The 20700-nt window shown below is 50.6% G+C and overlaps 1 protein-coding gene across 26 annotated transcripts in view; it reads right to left on the bottom strand.

The window, feature by feature from the left end:
* PDZD2 (PDZ domain containing 2) overlaps positions 1-20700 on the bottom strand; it is a 403443-nt gene that overhangs the window by 201961 nt on the left and 180782 nt on the right. For 5 of the 26 annotated variants that reach the window (XM_089312678.1, XM_089312673.1, XM_070056621.2 and 2 more), the window contains exon 1: positions 19167-19677. The exons of 6 other annotated variants lie outside the window; for them this stretch is intronic. Coding sequence is in view for 2 of the 20 variants with exons in the window: in XM_089312661.1 (XP_089168787.1) it covers positions 19167-19238; positions 19848-19876 (101 nt within the window). In the remaining 18 variants the exon portion in view is untranslated. 15 more of the 26 variants (XM_089312669.1, XM_089312663.1, XM_089312672.1 and 12 more) reach the window with 10 other exon arrangements.

Here is a 20700-nt window from a genome sequence, read left to right as displayed (position 1 = left end):
GTGAGGCATCCTACTGCATCCTAACTGTTGGAGATGTAGCGACTGATTTGAGGGCATAATATGAAAGGAATAAGATGTTACCCCAACTGCTATTTCATTGATAAATAATACTCACTAATGCCCATCATGACCACCAGCTGAAACAGGTAAAAAGTATTCAAATCTGTGGCTTTATCTTTAGCTTAACAAGCAGAGAATCCTTTGATCCCAGTGTTACAAGGTGTGGTGGGGATGGGTGGGGGGAGCAGTGCATGCTGAATTAGAGTTGAGACGGTGGCTCCTATTAGTCATCATCCAGAATAGGATGCTGTTTGAGAAAAATACGTCCTGGGGCTGGCTAGTAGGTTAAGTCACTGTCTGCAAAATCCGCATCCCATACGGGCACCAGTTGAATTCTGGCTGCTCTACTTCCAATCCGGCTCCCTGCTAATATGCCTGGGAAAGCAGCAGAGGATGGCCAAGTGCTTGGCCCCTGCACCCATGTGGGAGACCCAGATAAAACTCCTGGCTTCTGCTTGGCCCAGCTCTGACCATTGGAGCCATCTAGGGAGTGAACCAGCAGATGGAAGAAATTTTTCTGTCTCTTTGTAACTGGGCCTTTCAAATAAACAAATCTTTAAAAAAAAAAAAAAGGAAAAATGTTACCAAATTGTGGCATATTGGAAAGGGAATTAAGGACTGATAATTCATCAGTCTTACATAGCATTTAATGAGAGCAACAATGGACTTCCAGAATACAAAGGAGTGTGGAGTGAGGGGATTGAAACAACGGAGACAAAAGAAGGAAAATGAGAAGTTGAAGAACCAAGCGAGGTCTTAACCACGGCACCAAATTCTTATCCCGGATCCATATGATACATGTGGAGTGAGCTCAGGGTCAACCAGGGTGCTGAATTTTTAATCCATTTGAAATGTATTTTTAATCCATCTTAAATTTATTTTTGTCTCCAGAGTGAGGTAAAGATCTAATTACATATTTTCCACATGAAAACCAACCAAAAAAAAAAAAAAACCCTCTACATATGAAAAAATACTGGAAGGAAAATATATAGAAGGTAGAGAATTTTCTTAAAACAGAAAATAAAGCTAAAATGAATGAGTCCGTTAACAAGGCCAGATGTCAACAAGAAAAAATGCAGAGCATAAAGATACAATTTGCTACCATTTGTGTCAATTAAAATGCACACAAAATGCATATGTTTATCTATAAATACGGTATTTAAATATCTAAAACTTAGGCCAGAAGGGCGTATACAAAACTAGAGAGCTGAGGTTCCCCAGGGTTTAATGGGACTTCAGTTACAACCGTAATTTTGTTTAAGCAAACAGAGCCTCACAGTATATAATGGCTGTTCAATCTGAGTGGCAGCAATATGGATGTTTGCTATGTGCTTGTACATTCTCTGTATCTTCTAAGTCTCTGCAAGAATTGTCAAATCACTAATTACAGAGAGTGTGTCAGAGTTTATCACTCAAAAAGACACTGAACACCTGCAGTCAATTCTGCACATGGCATTTCAAAGACCAACCTCCAAACATTTAGTTTCTCCATCAACTTCCCCACCAACCCACCGGGTGTCTTGATTACAATCTCAGCCTTACTTTGAAACCAAAAATCAATGGGGAAGACAGATAACTTCAGTTACTGAGCCCAGCTGTGCCGGCTCACCGTGTCTGCTCACACACCAGTCTCCATGCTGCCGAGTTTCCCCTTGGATGGGATTTCCACTTGGCAGCAGGAGTGTGGCGGGCCTCCGGCAACCACGGAAGGCTTTCAGAGCAAAGAGAGAGGTTTCCTGAGGGAATAGCGTTGTCCTCAGAAAACCCTGTCTGCCTCCCCAGCCTGCCCAGCCCGGCCTGTGGAATATGCCTTCAGAGGAGTGGAACTTCAACCCTCACCTGAACTTCCCGCTCTGCAGCTTGCTCTATGGGTTTCAGACTTGCCAGTCTCCACCATCAAATGGGCCAATTTGCTAAAATAAATCTCTACCCTTCTACACACACCTACCCACACAGGTGGAGCATCCCTAGTCCAAAAAGCTGCCAATCCAAATCTTTTTGAGCACCAGTGTGCTCCACAGACATTTCTGGTTTTGGAGCACTTCAGATTTCTGGTTTTTAAGACTGGGGTTATTCGACTAGAGAAGTCTATGCAAATATTCCAAAACCCCAAAAACTCCCCAAACTGAAATCTGTTCACTCTCGGCATCTCAGATGAGGGATACTCAACCCTCGTAGAGGACTTTAAAAAGTCCTTGGAGAAATAAAAAGATCAGGTGTTCCAGTTGCTCAAAAGTTGAAGCCGATGCATAGTTTTCTCACAATACACACTTCCCATGGATTCCTGAAGACTCACTGTAAGCATGAATTGCAAACATTTTGTACAGCAAAGTACCACATTTCCACGAACTTGTGAAGTACCCTTGCACAGACACAAACATACAAGCACACAAATACAATCTACGCACATGTATGTATGCACGTATCCTGTGTTTTTCTGCAGAACTGACACACGAACTTGCAGCTCTGGGGCAGCCGTGGCTTCTGCACCACTAACAGGCTCACACTTTTGTGAGCAGTGCAAAGGGGAAAGTGTGTTTTGGGGGCAGGCCAGGCAGGGATAAGGCAGCTAACACTGATACCCGGGGATTACAAGCAGCTTGTGCGTATTGAATAGAAAATGTTTCCCAGGAGAACACGAAGCCCTTCAGGAAGGGGGCTTCTCGCTGGCTCTGTTTTTGTTCTAGTGGAATTTGCTGCCCGTGCTGTTGTTAGCAAGATGCTCTGTGGAAGCAAGAACTGAAAGATCCAGGTCTCTCCCTCCAGGCACTGGGCTGCTTCCACAGGGAAATTCTCCACGTCTGCTTCACCCAAACCACAGGCTGACAGGTGCCTGGACTAAGTCTCCCAGGGACACACAGGATGCACCTCCCAAGACTACTAAAGGCCTGCATGCCAGGTGACCTCTGAAAGCATGGCTTTGCTGCTAGTCTCGATGCAAAGCCTTATAGATTCTAAAGAAAACATGTTTAGGGGTTGGCACTGTGGTCTAACAAGTTAGGCTGCTGCCTGCAGTGCCAGCATCCCAAATGACTGAAGGTTAGAGTCCCAGCTGCTCCACTTTCAATCCAGCTGTCTGCTAATGTGCCTTGGAAAGCAGCAGAAGATGGTCCAAGTGCTTGGGCTTCTGCATGCACGTGGGAGACCCAGATGAAGCTCTTGGTTCAGCCTGTCCCAACACTGGCCATTGCAGCCATTTGGGGAGTGAACCAGCCGATGGAAGATCTGTTTGTCAGACACTCCTCTGGCTTTAAAATAAGATAGACAAGTAACAACTGTAAAAATATAAAAAGCAATCCTCTACTATCCCAATCAAATAACTGAGAAAGATGTGGGGAACAATTTAACTACAGAAATGTAAACAAAAGAATCTATCTCATTAGATGTAAATGTTCCATTAAGGTATTAAAATATGCTACATTTAAGATATTTACCCTAATATCTCAATATAGCAATACACATGTGTATATTTATTATACCAACAAGTTTACTTAAACGTTACATAAATGTTAATTTAAGAGTTCAGTTTCCTTCTACCTGTGGTTCTCATGCTTTAGGGAAACACTGATTCAAATCTTGAGCAACCTTGTTGTCTTTACACCTGTTCTGTTCTCACAGCTACATTTTGTGTTTTTCAGAACCTATTTCCTTCACTCCACCTATGGTTATTTGAGGAAGGTTCTTATTCCATTTTTAAATGATCCATAAAAGCCTTGTTTACAAAGAAACCCAACACTTGTCACCATGAGGTCAGATGCCTGGAATATTCCTAGATTTTTCTAACCCTACCCCCGCCCCATTTTTAAATATGATTTCCTCAGCTGACCTCCCCAAGCATCCAAAACTAGCACTGACTTAAGGTCACTGCAGGCTAAAGAATATTTTGACGTCCAAAATAAAGTGATGGTAAGATCCTCCCACAGCATGAGAGAATTTGGAAGGCAACGCCCTCATGTCTAATAACTTAGGAGGTGGGGAGGGCAGAAAACCCCACCAGTCCTCTGGCCTATGTGGAAAATGGCGTAACTTCACTTCCCACATCTTCTCCTGTATGTCTTTACCCTCCCTGACTCAGCAGGGCCACAGCAACGCCGTCCAATATCCTAAGTAGACTTTCTCGAGGACAGGGACTCTGTGGGAATCCAAAATGCTGGGTGCAGAGGACCTAGAAGGGGTGTCTCTCTCCCAGGCCAGGTGGGTACAGCCACCAGGCCCAGCCTGGGGGGCCACCGGCTTCTGTCTTGTCTTCTTCACCCTGAAGTCATCTGTGTGGCTGCAGAATGGCGCCTTTGGCCATTCCCGGGCAGCTGTGTTGCCACGAATCCATCCACACGTCATCACGGCTTTCTGGAGGGGTGGGACCCACTCTGTCTGCCCTCAGATGCCCCGGCTGGGGGCACCAGCAGTAACACTGAGCTCTTCCCTAGCACGGCTGGAAGGCTCTCTAAAAGCAACGTGAGCCAGAGGGGTCTGCACGGCAGAGCTAGGGAGAATTTTCTGGAACATTCTGAAGGAGGCTCTAAACACGTTGGGCATTTCACTGGAGCCCCTGCCTGTTACCCACCTCAGGGACTGAAGCTGAAACAATGGACAAACTCCCTGCTCTGGCTCATGGGGGAGGGGGGAGGAGGAGGAGGACAATGCGCACCACCCGCCAGCAAGGACAATGGACCTGCTGGGACTTAGACAAGGAAGGGCCCTTTAGGGCAGCTGGATTCTGACCAGGAGACAGGAAGGGACTGTAGCCTGCGTCACACACAGACCAGGCACTCTGCAAGTCTGACAGGAAGACAGGGATTTGCTTCATTCTTCTCGGGTTTTTCTCCATTGAGAAAACTGTCCTTTAAAGCCGAGCTTGATTTTATGAATGAGCAAACTGACTGGGGGCCATGCAGAGCTGGCTCCACGTGGCAAGGCAGAGTAGAGAAAGGCGAGACAGAAAGCCCAGCTCAGGGGACACAGGGGCCTGGTGAGGACTCCTGAGCCCTGCACAGTGGTGAGCACTTCACGTGCAACACCTCGCCTGGCCCACAGCACTCACCTAGCAGGGAGCCACACGGCATATACAGTTGAGAGCACACAGCCGGAGTACCAACTCTACTTTAACCACGCAGGCCCGCTGGGCTTGGTGCCCACTGCTCCGCAGACACACGCATTTGTGGAGTGACAGGTACCCAATGCCGCCTGTGGAACTGTGTGTAGGTCTCAGCCCCAGCTCTGTGGACTGAGGGTAACACTTAGTTCTCTGGGTGTGAGATCCCAAGCACGAAGCCTGAGACATAACAGGCACTCAGTAAAGGCCACCGTCGCTCCCTTTCTGACCCTGAAACCCACGGTGAGCTGTAGTGATCTGCAGGCCCCTGGCTGACCTGCACGTGCAAAGAACAGGACTCGGCAGAACACTCAATGGGCAGCAGTCACCTTGGCACACGCACGCCTCGGCCGACTCTTGGGCGGCCTGATACGTGCTGTTTCCAGTCACTAACGAAGGGCTTCTTCTTGTCCGTCTTAAGCCAACTTGAAGCTGTGAATTTAGTGGAGCCATAAGATTTGGGTGTTGTAGGAAACACCTTATGTAGTCGTGTGCTGTGCAATGATGTTTTGGTCCACAATGGACCACACACCAGATGGCACTGCCTGGTGATGGGACAGCCCTCTTGGTTTCAGTCTATGCTATGGTGTCTGCATAATGATGAAGCAGACTAAGCACATTTCTCAGCTCGTATTCCTATCATTAAGTAGCACAGGACTGTACTCCGGTCCCTGTGTTAATCAGACCCAGGAGAGGTCACCTTTACAGGGCAGCACTGATCCCGGTAGCAGCCAGAGCCTCCTTCCCCCGGGAGGGCTCTGTGAGCAGCCATGGCCTGGCCGGGTGGGGACCACACTTTCTTCGGACAAGCACTGACACTCTGGCTTCCATATGCACAGAACTTGTATCGAACTCGCCCACCCCAGCCCCACCCCAGCACCTCATACCCCCACCCATAAAATGCTGCTCCAAGTTCATAGCTGGTGAAGAGAAGTGCAAGGGCAGCTGTGGGCTGGTCTGAATATCCCCCCAGCTGTCTACACGCGGGGCTCATGTAGGAGTCAGGGTTGCAATCCCCGCCTGCATCCCATTAGGCCCCTTTATGAGCTCAGAGCATGACTATCTGGTTCGCATTTGCAGTAGAGGGAGCAACAGGCAGAGCAGAGGAGCTCGCGGCAGGGCACCTGGCGGTTAGCTGCACCAGGGAGCACCTAGGAGACAGCCGGCGTCGGAGGACGACAGGGAGACTCTTGGGGCACCACCAGGCAGCCGACTTCTGCTGTCGGCCCTGCTGCCTGCTAACGCGGCTCCAGGTGAAGCACTGACCCTCTCGGCCCAAGATTCACCTCCAAAGGCTGCACCTGGATTAGACACACTCTCAGGTCACTTTTAGTGTGAAAACTCCATTATTCTAGCCGTAATGAAACAAACAAAAATCCTGGGGGTAGTGTTGGGTACAGCTATTGAGACGTTGATTAGCACCCCATCCCATGTCAGAGTGACTGATTTCAAGTCCTGGCCCCACTTCTAATTCCAGCTTCCTACTAACACGTAACCTGGAAGGCAGCAGGTACTTGGGTCAAGTACTTGGGTCCCTGCCACCTACAGGGGATGGAGTTTCAGGATCCTGGTGTTGGCCTGGCCCAGCCTCGGCTGTTGCAGTTATTTGGGGGAGTGAAGCAGTGAATGGAAGGTCTCTCTTTCTCTTTCAAAAAAAGAAAAAAGAAAAGAAAATCTCTGATACGGAAAACCAAATGCTAATGCCCAGACCTGGCCCTCAGGAACTGCTTACTGTGTTAGTGAAGGAACAGACCCTGACAAGGACATAAACGAAGGCTATGAAAGTCAGTAACAGCCACAGATACACGATACCCCCCAATAATACATCAATACATGCACTCCTATACATATGTTATTATTTTAGGAGTGTCTAGCCTTGTAGCATAGTGGGTGAAGTCACCACTTGCAACACCGGCATCCCATATGGGCACTGGTTCATGTTCTGGCTGCTGTTTCTGATCCAGCTCCCTGCTAATGGCCTGGGAAAAGCAGCAGAGGATGGCCCAAGGGTTTGGGCCCCTGCTACCCACATGGGAGACCCAGATGAAGCTCCTGGCTTCAGCCTAGCCCTGTGCTGGCGGTTGTGGCCATCTGGGGAGTGAACCAGTGGACAGAAGATCTCCCTTTGTCTCCCCCCCTCTCTTAACTCTTTCAAAATACATATATACATACGTAAATCTTAAAAAAAAAAAAGAGTGGCCAACAGTTGCAATCTCTGAATGAGTGATAGTACTGGACGCGCAGGGAAAGAGCAGAAGGCACCTCACCCCCCGAAACCCAGGACCAGGAACACAGCAAAGACAGGAGGGCCACAGAATATAATGAGAACTCTCAGACAAGACGCCAAGTGCAGAAGTGGTAAGGGTAAATAGCATCCTAGGGCCTGACGTTTTCGATTCGAATTCTATATTAAGTGGCCGGCATTGCAGCACAGCTGGTTAAGTCGCTGTTTGCGACATCACATATCAGAGTGTCAGTTCGAGACCTGGCTACTCTACTTCCGATCCAGCTTCCTGCTAATATGCTTAGGAGGCAGCTGATGCTGGCCCAACTATTTGAGTCCCTGCCACCCAAGGATGGATTTCCTGGATCCTGGCTTCAGCCTAGCCAGATGTGTGTTGTAGCCATCTGTACAGTGAACCACTGGATAGAAAATCTTTGTCATGCTGCATTTCAAATAAATTTTTTCAAAAAAAAAAAAGTTGTATATGAATGAGAGATGGCCATAGATGGGGTTCAGCCAGGTCCAGCAGAAAACAAAGGCATGCTTGTGAGGGTTTATCAGCAGAGTTTTACACGGTACAGACAAGCGTCAGGCAGGGTGCAGCGCCCAGTGCTAGCCACACTGGGGAAACCTGCCTTCGGGTGGAGAGAGTAACAGCATTACCAGATGATGTGGGAGCTGGAGCCACCGAAATGAGCTGCCCTTCAAGAGCTCAGAAGAAACCAGCTATTGAGCCTTAGCAAGGCTGGGGGGACGGTGGAAGGGTAAATAGTGCAGGTCTCACTCCCTCTGCCTTCTGATCCCTTGCCAATGCCTCCCATTGGTTAGACCTGAAACAGAAGGCCAGGGAGGCTGCAGGTACAAAGAAGGCACTGGGGAGTAGAAGGAATGAGAATGCACACACACATAAAACTACAAACTACACACATCCATGCACAGACATTTGGGAGGGAATCTGGGCAAATAAAATCCTACTAAAAAAAGATCATGTAAAAATAGGATTGATGGGCCAGTGTTGTGGTACAATGGGTTAAGCCACCATCTGCAATGTCAGCATCCCATGTAAGTGCCTCTTAGGGTCCTGGCTGCTCTACTTCCAGCACAGCTCCCTGCTAATGCTCCTGGAAAACCAGCAGAAGATGACTCAAGTGCTTGTACCCCTACCACCCATGTAGGAGACCCCGATGGAGTCCCAGGCTCCTGGCCTCCGCCTGGCCCAACCTCGGCTATTGTGGCCATTTGGAGAGTGAACTAGCAGATGAAAGATCTCTCTCACTGTAACTCTGCCTTTCAAGTAAATAATGAAGTTTTTTTAAAAATGGAATTGAAAGATGTTTATTTTGGTATAAAAAAGCTTTTGAAACCCATGCAGAGTTTTTTCCTCAAGTATATTTTCCAGACTTTTCAAAGATGCTGCATAGATCTTTGACTTTAAAGATTACTTGTCCTACAAAAGGGCTTTCCCATAGGCATAATCTAGAAGACCTTGATGTTTACATTTAATTTATAAGAACAGGAACTCTTTAAGTGTAAACAATTTCTAAAGAATGTTTAAGGCACCATGCATTTGTTTACAGATGTCCTAAAAAGTGAAATTGAGAGAGCCCACTAACCAGACAAAATTGTCTCCTAACATCTTTAATCTTCTATCTCCATAAGCCCCTCGATTGCCAAAGATAAAACAAATTCCAGAGTTTGCACACCTATGCACTTTTCCATTTATATTTTCTATCAGCTGGAGATTCAAAAAAGAAATCTTAGAGGTCAGCCAAAAGTCTCAAATAATGAATGACAGAGTCAAATACGTTATCTCGCGATTCAGAACCGTACTATAAGGCATGCTTCGAGAAACCACCTGGAAAACAGCACTTGGCATTCAGGGATCTGCATTTCCTACAGCTATCTCCTGCCAACCAACGCTTAACCTTTAACAGGGATCCTTGGAAAACGTTCCAAAACTATTAGTGCCTCCAAATTGCCATCTGTTTTGTGCAGAGTGCTTCCTACCGATGGCGATGGGAATCTGGAACCCGGATGAAGATGAAGATCTCTGTTGAAGATGGGGGCTGGGACAGGAGCAGGACTTACACAAGTCCCCTGGTTAGCGACTGCACGTCTGAGATTTCTCGGGACGGTCTCAGATATTCTGACCCGGGCTACTTAAATATCCAATTCTGGTCAAACAGCTGCAGAAATTATGATTCTTTGACTCTATAGGGAAATGTGTTGCCATTGAAATAAATGGGCCTATAATAACAAAAAATCCTTATGCTTATCCATTCACAATAATGCTTGAGTCCTTTTTGTAAACACAAATGATGTAAGGGTGTTCAGGATATAATGGTGAATTATACAGTGTGAAGCATACAGGTCACAGGCTACAGAATGGGCTTTGGAGCCAGGCCACCAACATTTGAAGGTCAGCTCCATCATCAACTTTGAACAACTTCCTTAAGTACCTAGTGCTCCAGAGAAGTCCCTTAAAAAACAGGGAAGATTGGGTTGGAACTGCGGTGTAGTGGACTAAGCCTCCACCTGTGGTGCTGGTATCCCACGTGGGCACCAATTTGAGACCTGGCTGCTCCACTTCCAATCCAGCTCTCTGCTATGGCCTAGGAAAGCAGTGGAAGATGGCCCACGTCCTTGGGTCCCTGCACCTGCGTGGGAGACCTGGAAGCCCCTGGATTCTGGCTTTGGATCGGCTCAGCTTCAGCCATTGCATCCATTTGGAGAGTGAACTAGCAGATGGACAATCTCTCTCCCTCTCCCCCCACCATCTCTCTTTGTCTCCCCCTCTGTCTCCCTTCCTCCCTCCCTTCTTCTGCCTCTCTATAACACTTTCAAATAAATAAACAAACCTAAAAAAAAAAAAAAAAAAAAAGGAGGGGGGAAGATGTGGAACCTGGCAGCAGTTTAAGCTGCCACCTGTAATGCTAGCATTCCATATGAGTGCAGGTTCAAATCCCAGCTGCCCAGTTCCAATCCCACTCCCTGCTAATGCACCTGGGTAAGCAAAGGAAGGTGGTCCAAATGTGCACACCCCTGCCTCCCATGTGGGAGGCCCAGATGATGCTGTTGGCACTTGGCTTTAGCCTGGCCTAGTCCAGGCCACTGCAGTCATTTGGGGAGTGAACCAGCAGATGCAAGGTGTCTCTTTCTCCCCTTCTCTCTTTCAAATAAATGAATTTTAAGATTTATTTATTTTATTTGAAAGAGTTACACAGAGAGAGGAAAGGCGGAGAGGCAGAGAGAGAGGTCTTCCATCTGATGGTTCATTCCCCAATTGTCCGTATTGGCCAGAGATGCACTGATCCGAAGCCAGGAGCCTGGAGCTTCTTCAAGGTCTCCCATGTGGGTGCAGGGGCCCAAGCACTTGGGCCATCTTCTACTGCTTTCCCAGGTCACAGCAGAGAGCTGGATCAGAAGTGGAGCAGCTGGGACTTGAACCTGTGCCCATATGGGATGCCGGCACTTAAGGCCAGGGCGTTAACCCACTGCGCCACAGCGCCGGCCTCTAAATGAATCTTAAAAAAAGAAACAGGGATGATAATATCTTCTTCACAGGCTCCCTGTGACGATGAGATAAGCTCAGAGATATGACGTTTACAACAGTGCCTGGCAGGTAGTCAACTGCTCAATAAATCTCAGCCCGGTTTAATAAGAGACACAAAGAGGAAAACGATTGTACAACACTAAGTGGAATCAAGGACCTCCCTCCAGGCTAACATTAGATCAGGAATGGAACAGCTCAGGCAGGCCTCCCGTTCATGAACACAGAGTGCAGCATCGCCACCTGAGGCAGCCCCGACACCCAGGAACGGAGTCTACTCTCTCCCGTATTCTTCCTAACATCCCTGAGCACTTCCGGAGTTTATTTCATCTTCAAAACTTCCCAACGGCAGGATGCACCACGACAGAGGTTGGAAGGACCGAGGGGACCACTGCAAGCACGCAGGCAGACTTGCCAGCCGCCGCCATTGCAGGGCTGAGTCCCAGGCTGCGGTCAGGAGCTCTGCTCTCTGCCCCGTCATCTGATGACAGCCCAAGGTGCTCTCTCCCTGGGACCAGCTAGCAATCTCCAGAGCTAGAAACGCCCATTCCCCCTCCCAAAGCCTCAGTGGTTATTGCTTCCTTTGAAGTTGGGAAGAGAGAATAAAATTACTTTCATCTGCCCAAAAAAAAAACAGGCCCAGTGGAGGGGAATCTATTTGAAACCAAAATGAGAATCAAATGAGCAATCAGGCAGCTCGACTCTGAGCCCAGGGTCTGCCTTAACTCTCGATGGAGATGAGGAGAGGCAGCAATAAATTCCCACCTGTGTCAGTCTGGAAGCGAGTGGTACCAAATGTGGACTTAAATTGGCTTAGGCTGGGAGGAATTAATCATCTCACACGACAGGAAGGGTGGGGATGGAGCCTGGCTTCCTTGGGACGGTGTCACCTGTTCCCTCTTGTGTGTGCGCTCTTCGTCCTAGGGCTTGAGACAAGACGCTTTTCACAGCACAGTTTTGTGCTAAGGAAGCTTTAAGATTTATTTGAGAGGTAGAGTTACAGGCAGAGGAAAAGACAGAGAGAAAGGTCTGGTTCACTCCCCAAATGGCTGCAATGACTGGAGCTGGGCTGATCCGAAGCCAGGAACCAGGGGCTACCTCCAGGTCTCTCATGCAGGTGTAGAGGTCCAAGCACTTGGGCCATCTTCCACTGCTTTCCCAGGCCATAGCAAAGGGCTGGATCGAAAGTGGAACAGGGCTGGTGCCGCAGCTCATTAGGCTAATCCTCCGCCTTGTGGCACCGGCACACAGGGTTCTAGTCCCGGTCGGGGCGCCGGATTCTGTCCCAGTTGCCCCTCTTCCAGGCCAGCTCTCTGCTGTGGCCAGGGAGTACAGTGGAGGATGGCCCAGGAGCTTGGGCCCTGCACCCACATGGGAGACCAGGATGAGTACCTGGCTCCTGCCATTGGATCAGCGCGGTGCACCAGCCGCAGCGCCCTGGCCGCGGGGGCCATTGGAGGGTGAACCAACGGCAAAGGAAGACCTTTCTCTCTGTCTCTCTCTCTCACTGTCCACTCTGTCCAAAAAAAAAAAAAAAAAAAAAAAAAAGGAGCAGCCAGGTCTTGAATTGGCGCCCATACGGGATGCCAGCACTGCAGGTGGAAGCTCAGCCCAGTACACCACAGCACCAGCCCCTCCCAGGCATATTAGCAGGGAGCTGGATGAGAAGTAGAGCAGCTGGGATTCAACTGGTGCCTAAATGGGATGCTGGTTTTGCAGACAGTGGCTTATGCCACAATGCCAACCCCAGGACATATTTTCTCAAACAGCATCCTATTCTGGATGATGACTAATAGGAGCCACCATCCCAACTCTAATTCAGCATGCACTGCCAATCGTCCCCTTTCTCTCTCCCCCCTCTCCACCTTCCCCACCACACCTTGTAACACTGGGATCAAAGGAATGCTTGCTAAGCTAAAGCCATGGATTTGAATACTATTTAACTAGTTTCAGCTGAAGTCATGATAGCCATGAATGAGTATTATTTATCAACGAAATAGCAGTTGGGGGAAACATCTTATTCCTTTCATATTATGCCCTCAAATCAGTCGCTACATCTCTGTCGCTCCCCCTCTTCGTGGAGGAATGACACAGGACCCTGCGCTGTTCTTTCATCTGCTCGGCCCTCCCCGGGTTTGCTGCTGGTTCTTCCCGGGTTGGCTACCGACCCTTCCACCTCCGTGGAAGGGTGGTTCCCCCTGCCACATTCCCCACTTCCGCGGGGGAGCGGCACACCGCCGGCCGGCTCTCTCGGGGGCTGCACAGGTGTTCCCCTTAGATGTTCCCCCTAGATGTTCCTGGTGCATGCCGTCTCTCTCCTCCTTTATAGTCCTCCTCCGCCAATCCTAACTCGGCTGCCCACACGCCGAGTACGCTGCTCTCCTCCAATCAGGAGCAGGTCCTGCTGCCTACTGGTTGAACTGGAGGCAGCTGTGCAGAAGTCGTTTCTCCCTTCTCAGCGCCATATTGTGGGAGAGCAGATGCATAGAATAAGTCTTAATTCCAGTAACTCAGTCCAGTCCGGGTTGCTCCCCACAATCTCCAACAGTTAGGATGCAGTAGAATACTTAACCTGTACTGAGAGGGCCAAAAGTGAATGCTGCTTTTGTTAAACATGTCTATATAGGACTATTTTGCATCTTTTTCTTAGTAATGAGCAAACCTTCCCTAAAAGCACCACCACAGACGTTCCCTTCACGGCCCCTTGCCCGTGCTGGGATCACACACTCTTCCCATCTCTGGGGTGTGGAAGGGTGGTACTGTGGCTGGAGCAGGCTACTCAGCTCAGAACACTTCCGAGTCCTCATGATGGTCCGCCATCCACTGGGCTGCTGTCAAGGACCAAGAAGGAAATCAATCTAACTCAAAGAAGTCAAGTGTTACACAGTTACCCAGAACAGCAGTGACATTCAAAAGTCCCTCTTGGGGCCAGCGTTGTGGCACAGCAGATAGAACCACCAACTGTGATGCCTGCACCCCATATGGGCACCAGTTTGAGTCCTTGCTGCTTCACTTCTGATCCAGTTCCTCGTTAATGGCCTAGAAAAAGCAGCAGAAGCTGGCTCCAAGTGCATGGGTCCCTACTACCCACGTGGAAGCTCCAGATAAAGCTCCTTGCTTTGGCCTGGTTCAGCCCTGGTCATTGTAGCCATCTGGGGAATGAACCAGTGGATTGCAAATTTTTCTGTGTCTTTCGCTCTCTAACTCTTTCAAATAAATATTTTGGGGGGAAAAAAAAAGAAAGAAATGTCCTTTGCCCAACGTTTTGCATGTCACAAGAGCATGACAATGACTGAAGACTGTAACATGCCCATGAGGACATCTAATAACTGGGACCAGAATTTGACGCCACTTGGTGTGCTGCATTCCCTGCTGGGGCACCTGGGTTCAAGTCCCAGCTCAAGTCCCAACTCCAGCTTCCTGCTAATGCATACCCTCAGAGGCAGCAGAGTATGGTCCCTGCCACCCACATGGGAGACCCCCATGGTGTTCCGTGCTCCTGACTGCAGACTGCCCCAGTCCTGGGGATTGTGGGCACTTGGGGAGTGAACCAGCAGATGAGAGTTCTATTTTCTTTCTCTCTTTCCTTCCCCTTCTCTCCCCTCTCCCTCCCTTCCTTTCAAATAAATATAAATATTTGAAACTTAAAAATATATACACCCAGAGTGCCCAGTTACCATCTATGTGCTGCCTGGGCCATGTTAAGTTATCGCTGCTGCAGTGACAGTACAATGTGGTCTATTTGCATGTCTGTCCCACGTGAGCACCTGCAGTGCTAAGGGGTAAATGCAGAGGAACTGAGAGGAGGGTTCAGGGACAAGCTGGGACCTCAGGCAGGGAGACTCACTTGCCAGTCAACACCATGGACTACAGCAAGAATAAGGAAATTTTAAAAAGCATGGGTGCAGAGAGGCACTAAACTCAAAGAGAACAAGAGAAATGAAGATCGCAGCACAATGGGGGGGGGGGGGCAGAAAGCAGACAAACTGAGTGGGCACAGATAGGAGAAAGCTGAAACCTCGCAGGCTAGTGTGGAAAGTCTGGAAGCAGGCTGGGACTCAGGCCCCTGGGGCTCCAGGACACCCACGTGCTCCCCAGCACAGGGGCCCTGGCAGAGGGTCTGGTCCTGAAGCAGTCAGACCCTGCAGCACCTCTCTCAGTCTGAGATCCCAAGTTAGGGCCTGCATTCTGCAACCCATTCACGCTGTTCAATCACAGCGACTTTGTAGAAGGAGCTGACAGGAGGGATACTGCTTTCAAACAGGGAGGAAGAGAATGCCTCACGGGCCAGCATCGCAGGCCAGTGTGTTAAGTCACCACTCGCAACTTCCAGCAATCCATATCACAATGCCCCGTATCAGAGTCCTGGAGGCTCTGCTTCTGATCCAGCTCCTTGCTAAAGCACCTGAGAAAGCAGAAGATGGCCCAAGTGCTCGATCCCTTGCCACCCACATGGGTGACCCAAATGGAGTCCTGGGCTCCTGGCTTCAGCCTGGCCCAGCCTCTACATTTTAGCCACTTGGGGAGTGAACCAAATGGAAGAGTCCTTTCCCTTTCTCCCTTTCTCTCTCCCCTTCCCTCTCCCTGACACTCTGCCTTTCAAGTGAATAAAATAAATCTTTATTAAAAAAAAAAAAAAAAAAAGATAGCCGGCGCCGTGGCTCAATAGGCTAATCCTCCACCTTGCGGCGCCGGCACACCGGGTTCTAGTCCCGGTTGGGGCGCCGAATTCTGTCCCGGTTGCCCCTCTTCCAGGCCAGCTCTCTGCTATGGCCAGGGAGTGCAGTGGAGGATGGCCCAGGTGCTTGGGCCCTGCACCCCATGGGAGACCAGGAAAAGCACCTGGCTCCTGGCTCCTGCCATCGGATCAGCGCGGTGCGCCGGCTGCAGCGGCGGCCATTGGAAGGTGAACCAACGGCAAAGGAAGACCTTTCTCTCTCTGTCTCTCTCTCTCACTGTCCACTCTGCCTGTCAAAAATAAAATAAATAAATAAATAAATAAATAAATAAATAAAAAAAGAAAGAGCTGTCTCTAGACCAAACGGAGAGACTCCTGGTCGTCTTCCCCTTGATATCCTACAGAACGCCCCAGCCAACAATTCCCCTTCACCGGGTCAGTTCCCTCCAGAAGGAGGGCCTGCCCACTAACAGGTGGAGTCCTCCAGAGACCCCACCAGCAAGCGACGCTACGGCAGAGGTCATCCAAGCTGGCTGTTACACATGAGTCATCCGGGAAACTTTAAGTTGGCACTGCTACCTGGTCCATCGCAGATCACGCACCACTCGGTATAGGGAAGGTTTACTGTGTGCCAGGCATCTGAGACCTTCTTGTTCTACATCTCCTTGGTGGTGGGAGGACTATTACTGGGTGTAAGCTCCACCTTCGCACATCATCCAGTGAACTTCTCAGTGACCAGGGGAGGATCAGACATTCTAGGAGAACCCTTAAAACAGAAGGGATTCAGAAACAAAACTAGAGGAAGTCAGAGGAAAGAAAAACAATGTAGGAAGCAGAGCAATGCTTCAAAGCACCTGTGGTTGAGACCCTAGGGGAGGTGAGAAGCTTTTCAATCCTTAAACAATACCAGGAGGTCATAAGAAAACCTTGGATTTTCGAGGAGCTCTTGGGAACTAGTTATTTGAATCAATTTAAAAACTGAATTTATAAAGGTAGGAAGATACAACGTGGAACTTTCCTAGGAGGTAGAATTTTTTTAAAGAAAAGACAAATAAAAGAAAAAGAAAATTAGAGGTTCACTTCATCTGGGCTTCCTTTCCAAGTATTAGGTGATTCAGAAAAGAAGACAGAGCAAGCGAGCGAGCTCCTGGTTCACACCCCAAACGGTGTGAACAGGCCACAGGTGGGAGCCAGGAACTCAATCCAAGTCTCCTATGCGGTGGTAGAGACACAATTACTTCAACACCTGCTGCCGCCCAGGTGCATTAGCAGGAGGCTAGAGCAGCATGCAAGGCAGAAGTCAAACTCAGGCGTTCTGCCGTGGGACATGCACTTGTTAACCACTCTGCAAAACACCTGCTAGTTTGAAATCTCCGAAAAACTACGCAGAACTGAAGGGCAGTTCCAAGACTGAGAAAGTCCATTAGTAGCCGGTAAAATGGATGAAAGACTCACAACAAGGTATCCAAGTATTATAATCAAGTTTCATTATAGAAGCAATATTAGGAGGACAAGGAGGGGACCCTAAAGGCTGTCTGAGAGGGGGACACAGAATCAAAGCATCAGACATGTGAACAGCAACACTGGGACCTGCGAGAGTGGTGCTGCCCTGATCCCAAACCCGTCCCACCCATCGGCCAACACTGGAAGGCCTCACAAAACTTCACTTCCCAGGTAGGCCTCGAAAGAACTCCTGGCAGAGGTGTTTTACCGGGAAGAGAACAGAAAGAAAGGAAAAAATGCAGGGCGTGGAAAACAGGGGATGCTACAGGACAGAGAGGCAAAATGAACCCCACGGAGATTGCAGGGGGTCCCACCACAGTGGCTGCCTCTGGCACAGGTCAGGGTGAGGCCAGACGCAGAGCTCATGAGGATGAGCCAGGTGGGCAGAACGCACCTGCCGCCCAGAAGGCAAGACCTTGAGCTGAAAGCACAGGAGACATGCAGGGAGTAGCTGCTGCTACTAGTCTTCTACGGTGTGTAAATGTGCATTTTTGATAAGGGGGAGAAGAGAAGCTCCAGCTTGGAGTGGGAATCCAGAATGAGAACCCAGGCAAGAGTCAAGAGAGCCTGTTCTCTGGAGGGGAGAGCAGAGGCAAGTGGCCACCCTCTGGGGAACAGAGAACCTGATGAGGAAGGCAAGGCAGGCAACGGGGCAGCGAAGATGACAGGAGACCTTGACGTCCAGGGAGACAGGCTGTGATGGGGTCCTGAGTGTGCCCTGCCTGGAGCTTCCAGACATCAGTGCTTCCAGGTGCCAGATATAGGGTTGGGGGTTTATGGAAGTGAGAATGCAAACGGAACAGCAACGTCAGGTAACCTCGCTGCTCCTGCCACACCCTCTCTCTCCCTGGAAGAGTGGCATATGGGCATCTTCGCCACCACTGCACCCAGTAATGCAGGCTCACAGAGTGCCAGGCTGGAAGTCCCAGAGCAAGCCCAACTCCTGAGTCCACATGAGTTTCCCCAGTCACTTCCCCGTCTCCATCCTGGTCCTATTTCTGTGTTTGGAGTCCACTCTGAGACTGCTGTTCATTAAAACCAGACACAGGCCTCCTTCCCCAAAGCCCCTGCTGCCCACCTTGTCCAGATAGCTGCCCCTAGGGCTACAGCCACGCAGTGTGCACAAGCAAGCACTTAATGGTCAGATCAGCCTCTGGGGTAGGAAAAGCCCCTCACACCTTTACTTTCCAATGCATCTGCAGGTGGAGTTCTAGTTGCAAAGCAGTGTAAGAGTGCCAAGTGTGAATGGGCTCCATTCTGTGCATTCTCTTATTTACTGGGCGTATGCCTTTCCCTTCGTATCAAACTCAGCCTGACCTACTTTCATGAAAAGCCTTTACTGTTTACGTTCTCAGAATCTCTTCTCCCAGAAATGGTCTCCAGGCTGACAGCAGCCGTTACTCCCTCTTCCCCTCCGAGCCGGGAGCCCGGGTTCACTTCATTTCACTCCTCGAGTTGATTGACTGACTACTTAGTGAGGAAGCTAGCTGCCTGATAGAAAATGCCACTCTCCTTCCAAACACCCTTCATCCTTGAAATCTTTGATTTGTGGATAGTACAATCCACACGGCGTGTGAATCAGCGCCGGCGCTGTCGTCCAAGCAGGCAGTTTAGTAGTTTGGGACAAAAATCTGTTCCCCAAAGAGACCTCATGTTGATCCCAAACAGCTCCTGCTGGTTGAGAAGGCAGATTTGCTTTGCCCTGGACTTGGTCCCCTGCCAGCCGGAGCCAGGGGCTAGGGGCCAGGACACTGTGGCAAGGGCCGGGCCGATCCCTCCTGGAGCAGCAGCAGCATCAGCACCTGCAGCAGGCCCAGTACCCTAGGCAGGACCTGCCCCTACCCATCACACATCCTGCCGCCCAGGGGCTGACAAACCGGTTCACAGACACTTTCCTCCCGCCAAGCAACACAAACATCTCTAAACGCGCAGAGGCCCCGCGAGTCACGACCGAAATGCGCCCGCGCGCGAGCCGCGAGAAAAGCGAGGGCCGCGGCTGCGTTCCTGCCCGGCTGCGGCTCGGGTCCCACGTGCACTGCACCCCTGGCCGCGCCCCTACCTCGCCTTCCGAAGCCGCCGCGCGTCGACCCTTCTCTCGTCCTCCGCGGAGTCCCGGTCCGGAGCAGCTGGCCTGCGAGTAAGCGGCTCCGGCTGGACTTAATGCGCCCTGGGGCCGGTTATTAGCCTAATCACCTGCCGGCCGGCCGGCCCCCGGGCTGTCCCGGGCGGGCGCTGCGAGCCGAACCGCTGTGGGCTCTGGCTCCTGAGGGACTTCTTGGCCGCTCGGCTCCACGGGCTGCATGGCCGCGGGAGGACCCCTCCTCCCGCCTGGCCCGGGCCGGCCGCGGAGGTCAGGGCGCGACTGAAATGCAACCCGGGGCGGCTCGTCCCTCCCTTGCGCCCTTGTCAGAGCTCGGCGGATTCCAGAACCCCTCCCGGGCACTCCCTTCCGCAGGCACCGGGGAACCGCCCAGGGAGCTGGGGGCTTATCCATCAAAGGCTCCCGGGGGCAGGTGCGAAGGCGAAGGGGCCCCACCTCATCCCCAAAGCCCACCCTGGAGCCCCGGCAAGAAGCCCCACCTCAATGCAGAACCACCCGGCTTCTAGGGCAGCGTGGGTGCTTAGGGAAGGGGCGGGGGGGGGGGTGTCCCTGGCTAAAATGCCTACCACTCTACAAGACAGCATGTCGGGGAACTTTCTCGAAGTCTCTCCTTTACCCCCGCCCCCCCCCCCGAATTACAATGGCCGGTGACTGCAGCACGCAAGCATTTCCTTTATACCTCTGCAGCTCCCCTGCTCCTCCCACCTTCTGTGGGGTTCAGGCAGCCCAGGCCTCCCCGAGAGGCCCCGGCGGCACAGCCCTCTCCACAGCTGCACGCTGATGAGGAAGCGGGACCCACGAGGCCGACTGTTTACATCACACCCACTGAGGGCTTCCTGCCTTAAATTAATGGGAGCACAAACAAGACAGGAAAGGAGTGTTTGCTTTTCTTCAGGCGGGAGAGAGGGGCGGCGGGGAGGGGGAGAGCCGACCCCGACTTCTACTGCCTCTCAAACCTTCATTTGTATTTGCTCCGAGTTCCCACTCCTGCTAACACTTGTTGAAAAGTAAAGGCATGGCCGTGCCAAACCTCAAACCATTAAAGGAATTTGTGCTGCAAACACATTTTCACCTGGTTTCCACAGGGAGGGGCGAGCGAGAGGCATGGCACGCTCCCCAGGCTGACCCTCAGTCTCAGCAGGCTGACCCTCAGTCTCAGCAGGAGCAAACTCAAGCCCCGTGCGCTCTCCTGGGACCTGCACACACAGGCTGGGCCCTCCCCACACCACCCCTAGGTCTCCAAGCCTTCGTTCTTTGCCTGGCGCTCCCGCAGCCCCTAAAAGTGAATGAGTTTTGCCACAGATGGATCTGGTGGAATTTGAAGCAATTAAGTATAATGGAGGTGGCCGGAGAGGGCTTCAATTCCCAGTACCATGACTGCTACTGGAATGGGTAATTAGAACCTAGGAGGAGCTGACAGTGTCAAGCCCGGGCTGGAAATCTGCCCACTCCCAGAAGCAGTCCAAGAGCACAGGTAAGTAATCCGCTTAAT

The sequence above is a fragment of the Oryctolagus cuniculus genome, chromosome 14, assembly GCF_051225735.1.
Source record: "Oryctolagus cuniculus isolate XC-2025 breed Fujian yellow rabbit chromosome 14, ASM5122573v1, whole genome shotgun sequence".
Lineage (NCBI taxonomy): Eukaryota > Metazoa > Chordata > Mammalia > Lagomorpha > Leporidae > Oryctolagus > Oryctolagus cuniculus.
Note: the sequence above shows the minus strand (reverse complement) of the source record. Positions and strands in the feature narration are given on the sequence as shown.